The sequence below is a fragment of the Metopolophium dirhodum genome, chromosome 2 (genome assembly GCF_019925205.1).
Source record: "Metopolophium dirhodum isolate CAU chromosome 2, ASM1992520v1, whole genome shotgun sequence".
In the NCBI taxonomy this organism is placed as follows: domain Eukaryota; kingdom Metazoa; phylum Arthropoda; class Insecta; order Hemiptera; family Aphididae; genus Metopolophium; species Metopolophium dirhodum.
Window position 1 is genome coordinate 1698323 of NC_083561.1, and position 15896 is coordinate 1714218.

Consider the following 15896-nt stretch of genomic DNA (forward strand, 5'->3'; position numbering starts at 1 on the left):
TGTGTATGTGTGTCTGAATTGAATAAATTTGGAACACAACACACACACACACACGGGCACCCGGACGCACGGAGTATATGTATATTATAGGCATTATATAATAGATCTAGTTATGATAATTATTATTCGTCGACGACTGTTGCACAGCGTATATAATATACACACATAGGTAAAATGCTCATAATAGACGTGGCGTGCTAAATTAATGATATTTACTCTGTTCGGTTTTTTTTTTTTTTTTTAACCGCATTTTTCGAGTTTTTTTCCTAAACCGTTTTATTACGCGCTCGCAGGCCGTGGACGCAGCCGAGTCACCTATTATACGATGCATAATATATAACGTATCGTGTAAACGCCATACGAAACAAGTCGCGATAAGATGCAACAAGCGCGATGTCTTATAATTTATATATATTTTACGAAAACAGGAAACCGGGTACGCCGACATTTTTGTTCACATTAATCCGGTCGATTTAGGCATATTATAATGTATTTATTACAATAATAGAAACGCGGTCGCCCACACCTACCGGACAACCCGGCGGTGGACCGCAGCGCTCTCGTTTCTCCTCGTCCGCGTATGATATGCCTACGACGCGGAATGCGCTTCTGCGGGCGCACAGAACGCGGACTGCCGCTAGAGACCATAAGGGGACGCGACAGCTGCAATTGAAGATGCCGTTTCGGTCACCCGTTGCTCGTCGTTGTAAAATACGCGTAAGGCATATGGGTACGCGTAGTTATCGCCTCGGCCGATCTGCAGAGTCTCTCCGTCCGTCCCTCAGTCTCTATCTCTCTCTCTCTCTATCTCTCTCTCTCTATCTATCTCTATCACTCCTGGCCGGTGGATGAATTCAATTTATGATCTTGGAGACGCGTATAGTCGGGTCGTTCACCGGTGGTGTGTGTGTGTGTGTGTGTGTGTTTGTCCGCCGCTCGTATATTATATTATATTATTATACCATATATTATTATTATATTATTATTTTCGGTTTGTTTTTTGTCGTTCGAGCAGCCTTGTCGTCGACTGTGTTTATATATGTATACCCACCTGTATGGTTTCCACTAGTGCAGCGTGCACTCGCCCGTTTAAATTAGTGTGCGCGTGAATCGAACGATCGAAATTATTGTTATTTGTTGTAGGTTTGCGCATGACCTATTATATATAGATACACATACACATAGTGTTCAAAAGTTTAAAAACCCGTGCCTATAATATTAAAAGACACGATGTATACCTACGATGTATAGATATAATTGATATAAACAATATTTCACAAAGATGTGTTTCTAATGAGCTGAACGAAAAACTTCTTATTGTATGGAATCTAAAAAAATTTTCATTGGCCGTTCTATGTCGTTGCTAAATAAAAATCGCATGAATACGATTCGACTGTAAATATACCTATATAATAATGGTAAAATAGATTAATAATGCTAAATATCTAAAATATTAATGAAATATTATTATATTGTAAATTATTAAGTATACCTAATAATATATTTGGTGGTGTAACTTCCTTGGGTGCCATGTAAACTTTATAATATAAAGTATCGTATAGTTTCGTTCTACAAGCAATACCAAATCAATCGTCGGTTGAGTTTTGTTTACGAATTATAAACTCCAGTTGCAGCACGTCGGTATTTTGTACCCAAATACCCGAATTTCTTCTAGAAATACACGTATAATATATTATATGTTAGGTTACATCCTCGTTAGCATTATCTAAAACGTCGACGTTTCCGTAGATTCCGTCGAATATATACATTATTAAATAATTTATACACCGCCTATAATATAATATATCGTATAAATCGTATTCGAAATGTTTTTTTTTTTTTTTTTCTATAACCGTTCACTGCGCATAAAGACACGCGTCGAGTTCGATTGGCCGAAAAATAACGACGGACGCTTGTATATACATATTATTTTAATAAGTATACCGTACGTGTATTTTATGGGTCGTTAAAACAACGACGTAGAATTCAATTATAAACGATATATATATTGTAAGGCGCATCGTATACCTACGCGCGGCCGTGGCGTTATTATAAATAAGTATACGAATCGTGTGACGCGCTCTCTCCGGCCACACTCCGGTGGTGCGTACCGAAACGCCGTTATGTACATTACATTTACATTCTGGCTCATAGTTGTTTATTGTTTTCTCGTGTACAATATTATTTTAATAATGTGTTCCGCGTGCAGTTACTAATGAACAACGTACTTTTTTTGTCCCGCAGGTGTCGGCTTCGGATCCGGATTGCGGCGTCAATTCCATGGTGAACTTCACGCTGTCCGAAAACAGTGGACCGTTTTCCATTAAATCGGCGACCGGTGAAATATGTCTGACCAGACAGTTGGACTACGAAACCCGGAAGCTGTACGAGTTTCCGGTGGTGGCAACCGACAGGGGTGAGTGTGTTAAAATTAAAAACAATAAACGACCGTTGGAACCATAATATATAATATAATATTGCTATTAAATTCAATTGACGGCGACCCGCGTGATGGACGGTATTATAATATTTTAAGTAATTTTATTACTCAGAAAATCATTATATGGTTCACGAGTGCGTAATTATACGATATCATAATATGGATATACCTAAATGCGTGTACCTATATTATAGAAACGCCTTTTCAGAGTACCCTTTTACCTAAATATAGCTGATATACCCACCTGCCTACAAATGGGTGGATATTATTTATATTACACATTTATGAGGTAACGGCGGTCGGTGCAGCCTTATATAATATAAATATATTATAATAGATGGCTGTATAGCAGCTGATGATATTTTGACACGAAACGAGAGTTTTTGAATTTCGCGTTATAAAATTGATGATAGGACACGAAATAATTCCCACCTGCAGCTTTGTACAACGCAACATTTTGATGACACTGTTTTTTCCACTTTATTCCGGACTTTCGATCGCAATAATTTAAATATACGTTAATTTTTTTTTTATTTTGGCAAAGCGCGTACATGCACCAAAATAATGTTGTGATGTACACATTTTTATATATTCTCGCGTGGCCGTTTTGTGCGCGAGTTGCCGTCGATAAATCAAAGATCCAACTCGAGCGGTCGCGCGCGCGTAAACCGGTTGACTCGCAGAACGCGTCCGATGCTTATCGGGCGGTTTCGAGTGTGCTGCAGAGCACCTCCGAGCGATCCGTTGAAATCTATCCGACCATAAGCATATATCTCGGCCTCACCTCCTGTTGAAGCATCACTGGCCACCTGCTGCTGTGCGTCGTTGTGGCTCATCCCTTGTCTTTCAACACATCTCTCTCTCTCTCTCTCTCTCTCTCTCTCTATCTATATATATATACATTTATCTCTCTTTCTATCTCTATCTATCCATCTAACAGCTACTACCGCTCTCCCTCGCACGCGCCGTCTGTGTATTGTCGGATTTTATTGCCGCTTTTCATCGCCGAAGACGTAACATGATATATTATACTCACCCGAACTGCGTAGGCCAGTAAAGCACCTCGCGAAGTTGTAGTATATACACCATATATTATAATTTACTAATGGGGTACTAATTTTCCAAAGGATAATACGTACTGTAGTGAACAGTTTTGAAATGGGGATGCCGGGCTTACAGACTCGACTGCATTTCACCGACTGCCACAATATATAACGGCGATTTGTTTCCCATCAAAATATTATATAATATAATACACATAAATTGTCAATAGTCATATATATACCTACGCCGTATATATTATTGTAACGATCGATTATGTTCCGTAGGTGGACTGAGCACGAGTGCCGTGGTCAAAGTGGACGTGCAGGACGTCAACGACAACTGGCCCGTTTTCTCACCCTCCGAATACAACGTGTCCATCGTGTGGAGCCCCGCCGAGCAAGGACCCATTGTCACGGTCCGGGCAAAGGATGCGGATTCCGGATCTTTCGGCGTAGTTTCCTACTATATGATATCGGCAAAAGGTATGTGTTATAAAAATTAAATGATTCAAATTTTATCATCGTGTGCAGTATTTTTAAAGCTGACATTCTGTTGCATATTACATTAAACCCAATAATAAACCATCGATCTGCCGCGGGCTTATCGTATAGACTGTAGGTATACAGTGTGCCTATATAATATAAGATTAATAACCATATTATACATTTTGTTCGCGTACGACCTGCTCAAATTTCACGGAATCGTAGAAAACGTAGGTCTATAATTATTATTGTGCACAGCAATAGTGAATAATGCGTATCCATAATTATAAAGATAATTTATAACACAATATCATAGAGTACTATATTGCACCTATATATCTAAATTGTAAATCTGAAATAACTACACTGCACGTTATAAGACACGTAGGTTTATATACCCAGACCGCAATAGTTTTCAAATTTAACTGTAAATGACGCGCGTTTGTGTTTAATATCAATAGTAGGTACATTGTCAGATTCACGACGTAAAAACTTTTACGTTGGGTTGTACATGATTTCTATTATTTTTTTTTTTTATTTTTTTAATTTTGTGGTTTTCTCCGTCGTACTGTTATATTATTATGTTATGAATATCCTGTGCATTAAAATACAGCCACACAAAAGACAATTCGTATACACACACGCACACTGATAATATAATATTATACGAATATATAACTTTACTCTCGACCGACGGCCAAACATTCTTCGGTTAATATTATGTTGTGTTTTCGTCATGTTTATACCATACTATAACCAAACATGTTATGTATACCTATATAATATATTATATACATAGATATTTAGTGCACATATTGCATATAACTATATCATGTCACATATACATGAAGCGATAAATAAATAAATTTATATTATTATATTTCTCATATATAGTTGAAATATTTCTTCATAAACTCGTGCAGTCTTTGGCCCAGTCGATCGGACGTTTTTTAATAGTCCAGTAGCTGATATATTATACAATCAGATAACGTGTAACTAACTAGTATATATAGCGGGGTATAACTAGAATTTTATCGAGGAGATCTATAACGAAATAACGTAAAAATATTTTAGCAAATGAGTGGTAACTTTTCATCGTAAAATTCATACCGTTAGAAATCATTATTTTAACCCTATTTCACTGCCACAATATTCAACTGTATATAATATATTATATAAAATGTACCCAATGGTAAAATTATCTAAACTATACTATATCAGACTTAATCCTATGTACCCTTTATTGATATATGATAACCGGGGTATAACGGGGAACCAGCTAACCAGAGCTACAGGGAATTTAGTGCATTCATGTCGTTTTTTTTAGTTACAATTAGAAGAAACGATTAAGTTGAATCTACATATTTTGTTTTACAATATAATATACTATTATATACTCTACATCTGATTAGTGCATTATATTAGTGCATATTATTATTATATGCATAAGATATTATATTTTTTAACATTTTTCTTAAATTTATTTGAACAATTCGTCTGTTTTGATCAGCCTTTGGTGGTCTTCCTGCGATATCATTGTTGAGTTAAATAATAATAATTTAATTTTTATTTTAAGATATTTTAATAATATTTAATATCAAATAAAATGTCCAACAAAAATATTACGTAGGCAATTATATATAATATAATAATATAGCAATTTTATGATTGTTTTAATTTTTCTTTCAATCGTTTAATTAATTTAATAACTCATATTTATCCAAAATATCATTTAATCTTCATTAAATTACAGTTAAAAGATGAAAATAATTTCGCTTATTTTTAGATTTGTGTAGTGAACGTGCTTAATATTCGTAACAGGTGTTTAAACAGATAGCAGAAATCACAACTCCAAAACTTAATATAATATTGTTGTGCGTGTGTTCACAGGACCCGACAGCGAGGACTCGGAGACGTCGTTTCCGGTTGGACGGCAACACTGGCGAGATATGGGCAGCGCAATTGCGGTCGGGAGTCTACAGGCTGTTGGTGGCCGCCAGGGATGGCAGTGGTTACGAGGCCGCTCAAGTGGCCAGAGTCCGAATCGCCGTGTTGGCCGCAGACCCGTCCAAACCGTATGCCGTGTTCATCAAGTCGCAGTATTCGTTCACGGTGCCGGAGGACGCGCCGGTGGGCACGGCCGTCGGCACTGTTTTCGGTGTCGCCCAATCAGTCAGGTACGTGCAGCAACCACCTAGAGGGCTTCAAAACACCGGATGGATGGTGGAAATGGGTGGGTGGGTGTCTAGTTGGAGGGGGTGGGGGGCAAGTCGTCCCGCGTCGCTCAAACATATAAATGCGCATACTTGTATATATATACTACAGAAAGAAGAGAAGAATCTTTCGTGCGGAAACGTCGTCGTACAAGTCGTAATAGTGTATAAGGTGCTTATATATATACCTATTTAGTGCAGGTGCTGTGCAGAGATCGCGAAAACGGCAGCCACTACACGCACACACCGAGACCGAGCACGACACAAAGGTCGAATATATATGTAAAACAAAATGAATAAAAAAAAAAACGGAATGTAGCATGGTACACATATAGGAATGATTCGAGTCGTGAAGTGTATATATATCTCGCAATAATACGTCTTCATTTCGCATCCGATCACGATCCGTTCCGGGGGGGTAAGTTACGAGACGTACACATAATATCCCGCGCGAGCATATATTATGTATATCGTCCCATCCGTGCACTCGCCGACTTCTCTCTAACCGTGCAGTCTCCCTCGCCGAGTCGTGCTAGGCATATATTACTACTGAGTAGTAAGTATTATTATTATTATTAGGTAGGTAGGTATACCTTTATCTGTACGCGACTGTTTGGAAATTCGGCGGCCACCGTGGCCGTTTGTACGAACGGCCAGCTCATTATAATTATACCATCCGACGACGATCGTCGCAATACGACACTACGCGTCCGTTGTCCGCTACTGCTATATAGCTGCAGATTGAAATTCACTAACTAACTGGTTCGGATACACACACGCACGCATATATGACGTTTCTAATCGACTAGGTCGATCGATCGGTATAATATAGTTATATATTTATTCTCACGCACGCCCGAGTTTAATATTATCCACGTTCAACAGCTAGAACGGTATATACTGCGTAAAGACCCTATTTTTTCCGTGTCTACGGCACCGACTCTGATTAAGACTATACTGCAGCTGCTGTAATATACCGTAGTATCATAGTCCGATACGAGATCGGAGATTTAATGCGAAATAAAAATTAAAACGACCATAATATTTTATATTCTTTTCAACATGTCCGCGATAACATTCACATGCGATGCGATCCCCCGTCAGATCATACGTAAAACTTCAAAAAAATGTAAAATTTAATCGTTGATTTTAAAATCACTTCTTCATACTTACCTCATCTATTATGATCGAACATATCGAGTGACAGCCGAAAGTGAAAAACCCTTTCGTCGACGAAAAATTACAAATGTACAACTTACAACTCAACCCGTGCGAGTGTACCTGTGTACAATGATGTATAAATAATAAATATATAAATTATATTAAATTATACGCATATACACGTGTATATAGTATATATATACATAGATTACTTACTGGCTATGAGGTGTGTGTTTGTGTGTGTGTGTGTGTGCATGACTGCATGAGTGTGTGTGAGAACGCGTGCGTGCGTACATAACGACCACAATTTATGTCCGTTTACTTATCTCACCCCGGCCCCGCAGTAGTTATTTATCACCGCCGCCGGTCCAAACGAATTTCTCGTCGTTATTAAAATTTTATTCAAATTAAATAAACCGGAACGTGGCGTTTTTTCGACCGAAGACGACGAATTTACGACGAGTCAACAATAGACGAGGAAAACAACCAAAAACCGAATATGTCATATTTTGGTACGTGGACCCCTCCGATATCGGTAAACCGCTGCTGCGCCGGGCGATGACGACGGATCGTTCCAAGATGGTGAAACGAAAACAACAAAAAATCGTCGCGCGGGACGAGATTTATGTAAATCGTTCGTGGTTTTCGTGTATACACACATATTATAATATATATATATATATATACCGGCCAAAACACACTCGATTCTATTAAAATCTCACGTCATCCTACGGATGTGCATATTATTATATATGTATGTGGTGTGTGTATGTAATCCATCCCCACTCTATAACTGCGTATGATTTTTCCGAGCGCCCAGTCAACCGGTGTTTCTGGATTTTAATTAAATGTTAATCTCTGCTAGCCGCGCCGCGGCCCTCTCCGCGGAATAGCCCAACCCGCACTGACTATAGGTGCCCTCCGATCTTTACGATAGTGTAATATTGAATAGATCATAATATTATTATTGCATTAAATCAATCGATTGATATCCGCGCGCACGCAGATCGATCGTGGCCGGGAAACTGCACGTTCACGTTAGCAGACCGAGATGATGACGTTTGCTGCAGCCGAATATAATATATCTGCAGCTATATTTTATACCACCGAAGAAATCTGAGCGAGCGTGCGGATGTCGATCATTTCCGATTTCTGTTTTTTTTTATTTTCCATCAAAAATATTTTTCAATCAAAAAAATATCTTTGGTCAAACACGCGGGGAGTTTTTTTTTTAATTTTCGAATAAACCGGTCCGTAGAAATGATGTAATATGTTTGCCGCTGCAGCCGCTCACACAACGGCTACCGGTCAATATTTCTGTGTACGCGCCGCTTCGTCGTTGTTGTCGTATTATATTATTATTATTATTATTATTATCATCATCATTATATCTTATATATTATATATACTGCAATATCCCCGACAAACGCATTTAACGCCATCGAAGTGTTTATGTGCTCACCAAGTTATATATATATATCATATACTATGAATATTTAAACGCACGCGCGACAGTTCTTATTGTTGACAACGATGATGGCTGCAAGTCTGTCACTATATACGGCCTGTATGGGATACACAAATTGTGTTCACTTGGGTAATGCGATGATCAAAACGACTTCGATCGTTTCGAACACAATATAAAATGAATATGAGAAAAAAATTGTTCAACTCTGGTATGGATGACAGTACCCTCGATGACAGTAAAATAATGATTTTATTCAAGAGTGAAGTTGTTTTTTCAAAAATGTAATGTTAAAAGTACAACTGTTGATTATTATTAATACCTATAGTATTTCAAAGTTCAAACTATACATAAAACCAATTTTTTTTTTTTAAATAAAAAAATCAGTGTACCTACCTAAATACATAAAGGCTATCGTAGATCCACCATCCGTCCAATCTAAATCTATATTATTATTGTTTTTTTTTTTTATTTATCTTTAATTTTTATTATTATTAATATGTTTTTTGTTTGTTTGTTTTGATGTACCTATATACAATTAAATTTGACGAATTAATATGATCCGTGTCACAGGTTTGGACGATTCGGAATCTCTGAGGTACGCCATACATTCGGACGAGGCGAACGGATATTTCGCCATAGACCCGGTAAAAGGAGCAATCAAAACAACAGCCGTGTTGGATCACGAATCATTCGAATCGGTTCTACTCAACGTCAAAGCCTACTCGGCGACGAACAAATATTACGGAGCGCACACTCAAGTAAGTGTATAAACATAACATAATAATATTATTTTATTTAATACCCTTTTGTGCACACATTCCTACAACACTGCAGCTGGCCGTGTTCGTACATGCGCCGTGATATTGACGTGTTATGTACATTATATAAACGTTCGGTTTTTTTTTTTCTTTCAAGAATTGTATTTTTCACTCAGCACTCACAAACATAATAATATTATACTCTTTGCTCTATAGCGGGATCAATGCACACACGATCGGTTTAACGAGAGAGACCGCGATCAGTTGTAAAACTGTTTAATTGCGCCAGTGTTGTGATGCAGGTGCGCCTATCGGGGCGCGGGGGGGGGGGGGGGGGGGCGTTTATGAGTTTATGTTGACTTAATGGTCTACGTGCGCAAAACCTTTACAACCCGAACGCGCTCAACACCGTAACGGAGACGTGTTTGTGTGTGTGTGTGTAATAAAACAAATCCCACTTAGGCCCGGCGCGACGTTTCTTTCGAACGCTTATAGGTACCTAGTTTGTTGTTTTTACCGATAGTAAAATATATCAACGGATGAATATTATAATATTTAGGTACGTACGAGTATAATCTTATTATAGGGGGGACGAGGTGGCCGAGCGGTCTAACGCGACGGATTCGGCACAGCCGGTCCGAGTTCGATGCTCGACCACTGGGCGGCATTTTTCTCCGTGCAAGTCACGGTGTCCGGAGAACAAGTGCCGCCATCCCCCCACCCCGGGGCACGGCAGAAACCTACGGGTGCCCCATTAGAAATTCTGCCAAACACAACACACACGTGTACCAACCTACCCAACCTACCAACCTACCCAATATAAAACCTACAGTGCCCTCCCCACACCCAATGGCCTATGTTGCCGCGGGTTACCCAATAATAAAAAAAAAAAAAAATCTTATTATATAGGCGCTTGTAGAATTTGCCGCGGATAAGCAACTATATATACGTAGATCGTTAAACTGTCAATATTTTCCATAGACTCGGACGATTATGCGTACCTATATAATATAATAATATGCCGTCACGGTGTGTGTTATATATTTTTTAACGATTGCAGTTTCAAACGATTGCACATTCATCACAGTATACCTACCTACTGAAACTGCAGTTATGTTTATGACGGTTCTTTTGAAATGTCTGCTGTGGGGCGCGATTAGATCGCTTTAAAATAGAAAGTATTCAACTAAAGAAGATAATAATAATATTATTTTATTATTAAATCATATAATATACTGATACGCGTTGGGGCTCCGTACTTCCGATGGTTGTTCAAAAATTATTTTTGAAAATCACACGTTGTTTGACTTTGCCATGTGTCACTATATATAATATGTAATCAATTACAGGTGAACATAATAATCGAAGACAGAAACGACAACTCGCCGCATTTTGATTCGAGTTCGGTGAGAATCGCTGTACCGGAAAATGTAGCGACGGGATCTCCGATATACACGGCACACGCGACCGACCCGGATTCCGGGGCCAACGGACAGGTTCACTACGAGCTGATTGCCTCCACACAGGAACCGTCGTACTTCCAGGTAGACCACAACCGTGGTACGATCAGCTTGATCCATGGATTGGATTACGAGACGGTGCACAGGCTAACGGTTACCGTGATCGCCAGAGACTCGGGGGTGCCGTCCCTGTCCGACAACATGACCCTGGTGGTAGACGTCCAGGATATCAACGACAACCCACCCGTATTCGAGAGACCACATTACGCGGCCACCGTCTTGGAATCATTGCCAGTCAACTCGCAGGTAAAAATATATTTTGACGATTATTAATAGGTCCTAATATAGTAATATACCATCGTCACCTATAACCATATACCATATAAACGCAAGTACTCTTACCTGAACCACGGTCACACACTCTTACTCACCCGACCAATCCAATTGCGAGCTGTTATAAGCTATAATGCATGATATTTTCTTAAACGAAACTATACTTGCACACCCTTCCACAGTTCCACCACCTCGGGAATGCAATGTTTGTCGCCATATCAATGGCATACCTATTTTTATTTCATTCACGAGATATTTGTAAATCTATAACTTGCCTATGACATTTCCCCGATTAAAATATGATAAAAAAATATTAATAATAACAAGAAATTTTACTTTTAAGTATATAATCCATATTATAGTTTACCTTTATCTACTTTTCTTATTTAGTCTGGTCAATACGTAAGACGGTGTGTTCTTCCAGCATTGTTATGCGTTGGCGTTTTTTGTCCTCAGCCCTTCCCAAAAGGTTAAAACCAATTGTAGCTTTTATTTTACACTCACATGTACTAGTAACGAGCCCACCGAAAACGCTACGACGTTCCCACGTCGTCCGTCGTCACGACACTCTCGTTAATTAATAACGGTACAGCACGGCGCGCGCGCGCAATGACCATCGACTTGCGAGGGGGTCACAGTCATGATTTCGCGTCGGAATATTATAACGGAACCACACGACGGTATTGTCCTCGCATTCCGATAGCAATAATAATAATAATACGTACGCCACACGCCGTTCGTCGGGTTAATATATACACAAACACGTGAACCGACCGGATAAGACCCGTAGTTTTACCGATTGCAGAGGTTATTTGAAAAAAAAATTATCTTCCTATTTACTGAATTTCAATATACCTATAACAGCCCATAATAAAACGATATAATTGTGAGGAATTTCACAATGGGGTATGTTGGACGATAGCGGTGGGTGGAGCAACTACACTTTACACGACTGCAGCTCGGCGCGACTAGAACAGTATTCCGTGGGGCGAACCAATTAAACAATAAACGACGACGGCAAGTTAATGCGCGATACCTTTAATAATATTATTAATAATGCGGGACAACAATGCACGTGTATAATAATAATATAATACCTTCATAATAATATAATGACTGATAATCTAATACACGCGATGTATGCATCTATATGTATAGATCGTGCGCTGGAAGGGGTATAATATAATAATGATTATTATTTATTATATCATTTTTTTTCTTTCCGTACGAAACGCCCCTTGATGGGGTCCGTGCCGCCCCGCGTAGTACAGCACCAATATCTCTGCGGAGACCGGGGAGACCGTATAATAGGAGATTCGATAACATTATAAATTATAATAATATAATAATAACATGGGTATATCTACATATTATATTGTAACGAGATCGTCAACCGCCAAAGACGTGGTCGGGCGCGGAGTGGGGTGTACAAAGACAAAACGAAATAATAATAATAATGCGTACGTCTTTTTATCATATAATATATTAATAATAATAATAATAATAATAAAATACATCGACATTGGCGCTGCTGCAGCCTATCGATTTTCCCCGGGGACGCGGCATAGTATACATATAATATATTAACATCGTCGCGCGGGGGGGTGTCGTGCGAGGCCCCCAACGAGGCGCGAACAATGCGTCATTGTGTTGGCAGAACTGCGCGTCCCGATAATTACTCGTCGTCACCGGGGCCGAATCGCGGCGGTGATTGATGGACGACCGCGTGTGTATACGTACCACCTATAATATTACAATATAATACGATTTGACGCGTCCGTGTCCCCACCCCCTTCCCACCCCACGACGGTCTGGCCGGGGTCGAGCGTATAGTTCACGCGCGGGAATGCCGCGCAGGCGGTGGTCGTCACCGCGCGCACAACGTTTTTTCTCCGTCTGTTTTATTATTTTACCATTGGTTTCGATATAACCGCGTTATAGGTATACCACCTACCCACAATTATACGACTGCAACGCGTCGTGTACACAGGATTCGAACGAGGCGTAGGTAGGCTGCTGCAGGTACATATATACCTAACGCTCTATACATAATTATATAAATATATATAATAGTTTAATACACACAGCTATTATGCGTGTTCTTCCGAGGCGGCGATCCGACGACGACGACGACGACAATGTGTCGGATTTAGATGCGTATCGCGTTCATCTTGTGTGCTTGGACGCGATATTATTATATATATTAATACCGCGTGCCCTGGCGGTGTGTGTATACCGCGGTAACCCGCGCGCGCGGACAGTATAATCTGGTCGCGCGGACGCCAATAAATTAGTGGGGCCCGCTGACGTTAATCTCGGACTCGATTAATTCACTTTAACGCGAGCGTTGTGTTACCTCGCGTATTCCGCGTACGATTATTATTATTATTATTATTATATTCATAAACGTGTTCTACATTAAATCGCCCGCGGTATACTGCTGCGGTGTATGATAATATATAATGTGTATAAGTGGCTTAAGATTCACCGACATCGTGGTCGCAATGATATATTGTCAACACCACCGCGGTTTAACAGCATAAATCTCTCATCCCACCCCCTGACAGCGATATAATATATCGCGGTGCGTTAAAATGATAATATTATGTACCCGCTGATGTATAAAATATATCGTAGAGGCGTCCACGGTACTAGACCACCCCTCCCCGCAGAAAATCCTGCTGAGTTGTCGTTACTACCAATGTCACTGTGATCGAATAATATCTTTTGAGTAATAACACCCGGTTTTCTCTATGTCTTGCAGATAGTGCAAGTGACGGCGTTGGACGGCGACAGCGGTAACAACGCTCGGGTCACATACCGGATTTCCAGTGGCGACGGCGGTGGGTCGCTGGACGTGCACCCCGGTACCGGATGGGTGTACGTCAAGGGTCCGCTGGACAGGGAAACGCAGGACACATACGAGCTGACAGTGGTGGCCGCGGACAACGGGTCGCCGGGACCGCTGGCCGCCACCGTGGTCGTGGTAGTCACCGTGGCCGACGTCAACGACAACGATCCAGAGTTCGACCGGGAGCACTACGAGTTCCACGTGGAGGAGAACCGTCCGGCTGGCACGGCGTTCGGCGCTGTTTCGGCCGCGGACCGCGACGCCGGCGACAACGCGCTAATTCGGTACTCACTCATACCGTCCAACTCGAGTTTCAATATCAACCTGTATTCCGGTAAGTGTTGACCATAAATTTTATTGCACATCGTACACGTAAGGCGCGCGCTCGCTTATTTTTTTAAATTTTTTTTTATACAAATCGACTCCCAGGCGGTTTTATTAATATTTAAAAATTAATAGTATATATATACGGTAACATGATATTGTTTAAAATTATTAATCAAAATCGTCATTATATGTGCTCTATCAAAACTATAAGATAGCTGGTTCATTAATAAGTGGACCAATTTTAAGGAAATTCCAAACAGCTTTGGATATAGGCTACTTGTAGGTATATTGAATTTAAATGCAACTAATTCCTACTGCCTCTTTCATTCGTGGTGATGCTTTTCAAAAGTATTCCGGTTGGAGAGTAGACGGATACGCGGTGCAGAGACTATAATACCGACATGCGCGCACGCTTATTACAAATATTTTAATATGTTCACCCAACGAGTTGAATGATTTCTGTATACTGCATAGTTCGACAACAGCTAGGCGTATATCACGTAGGTATATACACACCTATAGTGTGTTTATTGTGTACACCGTCTATACAAGCGTGTAACAACATAACATAAACGTCAGTGTGTAGTATACGTTTGACACCGATGCGCTTTTTTTAAATTCGTGCCAACGACTAATGAGCTTCCAAACTGTACGCGGCGGCATTTTCGAAATCATTACCACTGTACCTCAATCTTACGTCGTTCGCGCCTTTTGTTTCGCGCACACGCTTATATTACATAGGTACCTATACGTGCGTTTAATTAATTCAACGGTGTTGCCGACGCGAGGTCTTTGCTCTCGACGCGCGACACGATCGACTATAATATAATATTTTCGTATCTTTCCGTTCCCATTAATTGTACTTATAGGTAACACCGTCCGGGTGTACCTGTACATAAAAAAAACCACACATAAGAGGCGCGCGCACATTAGGTGTACAACGATATCGTAAAATATCTATTATACTGCAGCAACAGCATAATATATTATAATATAGATACCTAATATATTAATTATTAAAATACGTTTATAATTTCTATTCGTGGGTAGGTATTGTTAGTATCTAGTACGATATAATAATATACCGTGGAAGTAATTAATAAATATTAAAGAGCGGATTGTGTATATTGTGTGAACGCGCTCAAAAGACCCGTGTTTTCCCCTCCCGTTCAATGACTAGCCGCATTTGGGGGCCAAACTTTTATTATGTGTATCATCGTACATTGTACACGATTTTGACTGACGCGCGTAGCACGAGAATAAACAAACTAAATAGGAATACTTGTGTTGTAGATACGTACTCATAACCACTTAGGTTTTTATTATTATTATTATACGTACTCTATGTGTTAGGAGGTC

At 39.9% G+C, this 15896-nt stretch overlaps 1 protein-coding gene across 1 annotated transcript in view; it reads left to right on the forward strand.

The window, feature by feature from the left end:
• The window catches only part of LOC132938215 (protein dachsous), a 134530-nt gene that overhangs the window by 100398 nt on the left and 18236 nt on the right, over positions 1-15896 (forward strand). The window contains 8 exon segments of the mRNA XM_061004915.1: positions 2245-2416; positions 3769-3966; positions 5857-5885; positions 5887-6120; positions 6122-6143; positions 9379-9566; positions 10916-11332; positions 14124-14544. Coding sequence (XP_060860898.1) covers positions 2245-2416; positions 3769-3966; positions 5857-5885; positions 5887-6120; positions 6122-6143; positions 9379-9566; positions 10916-11332; positions 14124-14544 — 1681 coding nt within the window.